Source organism: Aplysia californica, unplaced genomic scaffold (genome assembly GCF_000002075.1).
Source record: "Aplysia californica isolate F4 #8 unplaced genomic scaffold, AplCal3.0 scaffold01096, whole genome shotgun sequence".
NCBI classification, from domain to species: domain Eukaryota; kingdom Metazoa; phylum Mollusca; class Gastropoda; order Aplysiida; family Aplysiidae; genus Aplysia; species Aplysia californica.
In genome coordinates this window covers 26,857-31,288 of record NW_004798366.1, presented here as the reverse complement: position 1 = coordinate 31,288, position 4,432 = coordinate 26,857, and the positions used below count along the sequence as shown (strand labels likewise).

Genomic DNA, 4,432 nt, shown 5'->3' with positions numbered 1-4,432 from the left:
ATACAAATCATCATCATCATCATCATCATCATCATCATCATCATCATCATCATCATCATCATCATCATCATCATCATCATCATCATGTTGCCGAAGATGCGGCCATGAAAAGGAGAATATCAAACATATGTTTGAATGTCCAGGAACATGGCAATTCGAATAGAGTTATTTGGACGAATGGGGGTGCCTCTAAGCATATTGACAATGGAGCCGAAAAAGTGCCTCGCTCTCACTCGAAGATTTCTTCGTGAAGTCCGTCAGGCCCATTAAGGAAACAAAACAAATCCTCATCATCATCATCATCAACAAAAACAACAGCAGCAACAACAACAACAGCAACAACAACGACGACGACAACAACACCAACAACAACACCAACTGCAGCAGCAGCAACAACAATAAGAACGGGAAGACATATTTCCAAGAATGTTATAACAAACCTGTTTTGATATGCGTCACGTAGGGTAAAACATAAAGACACAGACTTCGTCTCCATTAAATATCTCACCATTTTCCCTGTAAACTTGTCGTTTCCGTTGTCGTCACTGCCACTACCCGGAAGATCGACACGTCCGGCGGTCACGGCAGAGTGACCATCTCTCTGTGGGATTTCCCGCCCCAGCCTGAGACGTTTCATCGAGGACTCCATGACCTCTACGTCCGTGTCGGGGTCAGAGGTGACAGTGGCTGCCCCTTTTTCCTCCTCTTCCTCCTCGCTGCTGCTGAGACACGGAGGGTCAAGGTCACCGGATGTGAACTGTTGCATTAGCCATTTCTTCTTGAAGACCTGTAGCCAGCGTCGGTATCGTTCCTCCTCCTCCTCCCCCCTCTCCACTCCGCTCTGTGCCGGGCAGTGACTGTAGTGTCTGTACAGGTAACGCTTGACCCAGTCTCGGAACTCCCGGGTGACCAACTCCTGTGGACACACAGTGGACAGTACATGGTCAGCTTGCCAGAAAAACAATAATCAGATAGCGAATTAGGCCATGCTATATCATAACGAATTACATCTTATGGCTTAATATCCCGTTTGTGTTGAAAGGATCAAATAACATAGTTTCTAAGTTGAGATGAGTTGGGTAATTTTTCCGGGTTGAAAGAACGTTAATCTACAATCTACCATACTGTCAAACCCACCTTCAACTGTCCCCGCCTCACTTCTGGAACGTCCACTTTGCTCTGGCCCACCTGACCCGTCCTCACATGCCATCTTGGCAGAAACCTCAACAACCACGTGACGTAGTCCTCAGGCACTCCTGCGTCCTTGACATTGTTGGCCTTGACCTTCTCCGAGTCTGAGAGGTGGGCGGGTACAGAGGTGGGGATCTGGTGGTCCAGTCTCCAGGTCAGGATGAACCGTTTGGTCCACGATCGAATCTGTCTGGACACCTGGCTCTGCAGGAAATGGAAATAGAAACATTGATAATGGTGGTCACTGCAGATAATCTAGAGAGACTTGATCGCAAAAAGTCGTTTTTAAAATAAAATGTGTGGTATCTACTTAATTCTGTGTGAAGAACTTTAGGAAAATGTGACGGCTACAATTAAGTCTTTCAGAATCTTCAATAGCTCTGGAGAAAAAAAAAACCTATTCCAAACTCAGATCTAAATTTGTACACTGCTTCTCATAACTAGCTATACATTAAAAAAATTCTATTACCACGAGGTTTATAGGAGAAATAAAACATAACAAACTGCATATAATGTGTGGTATGTAATGACATTTATTTTGGAAGCTTATTCAGAGATTTTTTTCTTCTTTTTCTTCGAGGACAAAAACTAGAATAATAAAAAAAATAAAAAATTACACATTAAGAAGAGTGTTATCATCCATTATCAGGCATCAATAAAAACAAAAGGAGAATCTCAAAATGGGCGAGTTTTTCTCTTGGCACATTCGATCCCGATACAAAGATACATTTTCTACACATATAGACAAAAGGGACAACAGATTGGAATTTTAAAAAAAATTTAGATCTAGTAAAATCTAAGAAAAATAAATACGAGGCAAAAAAAGGAAAGAACAGCCACTTACTGCCAAGTGACCAGGCCTGAATCCACTGGCCTGGGATTTCTTCCACCATTTCTCCCGGCCATCCTCTCCCAGGTTTGAAGCTTTGTCTTTTCTACATCCTTGTGGGCGACTTTTGCAGCCTGGGCGACTTTCGTCCATTGTTGGACGTTCACACGTTGGGAAACTTTTACAGCCTCGGAGACCTAATTTGCCTCTTCGCTGACCTTCACCTCCGGAGTGACCTTCACAACCTCCTTGACCTTTTCCCATTCTGTGACCTTTACGTCCAGGGCTGCCACATCTAAACTCTGGGGCTGCTCGTTTACCATAACGTCTGACCAGGTACCATCTCATCCACCGGCGGAAATCCACGGGCACAGATTTCTGTAGGAAAAATTGGTTATCATCATTATCCAAAAAAAATAAAGTAGCGGAGATTTATTTTAAAAATAAATAAAATGATACCCCCCCCCCCCCTCAAAAAAAAGAAAGAAAGAAAAAATATATTATTATAATGTTCATACTGTAGAGCTTCATTGGAGAATGATAGCGAAGAAATCCAATACAATTTTTCATCAAACTTCAAAATCCAATCACGAAATATTTATAAGGCCGATTTATCTATTTCAAAGAAGCATTTGCCCAGTCCTTAAGCAAATACAATTTTGGCAAGTTGTGTGGACATGACGCACAACACAGTCACAATAAAGAGTTTCTTTCTCTGGAAACATAATAATATGATCTCACAGGCATAAACTATGGTTTGCCACAGTCACCAGCGGAATATATTTCCAAGCGACTTACCCTGAGAGTCGCCATCTTGTTGACAGCGCCACGCTCGTCAGAATCACTCCCATCATGCCCCGCAGCACACACTTCCGCTGTCTCCCATCTCTTGTGGAACTTGGTCAGCACCTTGACTAGCCAGACCTCGTAACCCTCCGGCACTCCGGCCTCCTCCCTCGTCATGGTCTTCCCCTTCTTCTCTTGCCCGCTGTCGCTGGATGTCGTCGTGCTGACGTTCTCGAGGTTTTCTTTTCTCCAGTTGTGGACGTAGATCTTGGCCCAACGACGCTGGCTCACGGGGACAGATTCCTGGACAAGACACAGACCGTGGTCAGTTAAGATAGTGTACAAGATACAGATACTGGTTAGTTAAGATACTGCTAGTCAAGACAAGCATTGCATTTTTTGTAAAATGTTCCTTGTTTTAAACTGAGTTTTCTAATCCGTCCTTAAATCTGTTGCTATGGTAGCACTTTCAAAGTGACCAACGCGGGAAAAGTTTGTTCAACATAAGACATAAAAACCATTGTTATTAAATTGGTATTTATTTCTTTTGTTTGCTTGATTGTCTTTTTAATGGGATATCTAGTCATGACAAAGATTGTGTGCAATGTGTTATGAAAGATGAACTGATTCGACAGGATTTAGATTTTCATACCTCTGCAACCAATCAGATTTAAGGCAAAAACTTACCCTCAGCGCCTTCTTCCAGTCTCGCTTTTCGATGATCTTCTCTCGCTCGCCAGCGTGTGGCCCTTGGGCCATCTGTCTCTGGCCATCACATGGGCCACATGGCCCGGCCGGTGACTCTTGCCTTCTCTTCCAGAGTCCGTGGTTCTGGCCTCTTCGCCTCCTACATCCAAGACCGCCTTGCTGTCCAAACATTCTGTACAGAGAAGTGGGCGTGCCGTGTGGGAGGGGCAAACCCTCGTGATTGACAGCAGCCGGTACCTCTCTGTTGTGTCGTACACGAGTGACCTCAGACTCTGGATCTGTACTAAGCTCCGCCTCTTCCTCCATCATCTGCTCCACATTGACGGATTGACCATCAACTACTGAAGAAAAAAAAAAAGATGTTATTAATCGGATCGTATGGGAATGAACTCAATGATTTGTATGTGTGTGTGTTTGTGGGGGGGGGGGTTAATTTTTCATGGTTTGGTTTTGTTTTGTTTTCATTGTTTTTGGTGGTGGAAATGTCTTGATACAATGTGTATTGGTACAACCTGATTTTGGATACAAATGATCTAAAAAAAAGAATACCCTTTAGCCTATTATGCTGTGGACCCTGTGGGGGCTTACAAACTCAATTGAACTAAGAGCCAACGAAAAAGCCTGTACTCACCATTGATGTAGACTTTGAGCCGTCCTGTAGAGCTATGTGTCAGAGCCTCTTGTAACTCCTCATCAGTGGACATCTGGACAAAGTCACCGTCCGGGTCTAGGGAGGGAACACACAGTGGTACATGTTTTACATTGGGTTTTTTTAGATCTTATTGGTAGTATGAGCTTGGTATCTCTCTTTAGATCTATTTCTTTTTACATCTCTCTCTCTTTGTCTCTCTCTCTCTCTCTCTCTCTCTCTCTCTCTCTCTGTCTGTCTGTCTGTCTGTCTGTCTGTCTGTCTGTCTG

At 43.6% G+C, this 4,432-nt stretch overlaps 1 protein-coding gene across 1 annotated transcript in view; it reads right to left on the bottom strand.

Moving 5' to 3' along the window:
* Positions 1-4,291, bottom strand: part of LOC106013661 — an 8,400-nt gene extending 4,109 nt beyond the window's left edge. The window contains exons 1-6 of the mRNA XM_013089980.2: positions 4,146-4,291; positions 3,494-3,855; positions 2,819-3,109; positions 2,036-2,398; positions 1,138-1,395; positions 338-916 (exon numbers count right to left, since the gene is read on the bottom strand). Of these exons, the coding sequence (XP_012945434.2) occupies positions 338-916; positions 1,138-1,395; positions 2,036-2,398; positions 2,819-3,109; positions 3,494-3,855; positions 4,146-4,218 (1,926 nt within the window). The 5' untranslated portion in view covers positions 4,219-4,291. The remainder of the gene's footprint in view (positions 1-337; positions 917-1,137; positions 1,396-2,035; positions 2,399-2,818; positions 3,110-3,493; positions 3,856-4,145) is intronic.
* Positions 4,292-4,432: the final 141 nt, after the last annotated feature.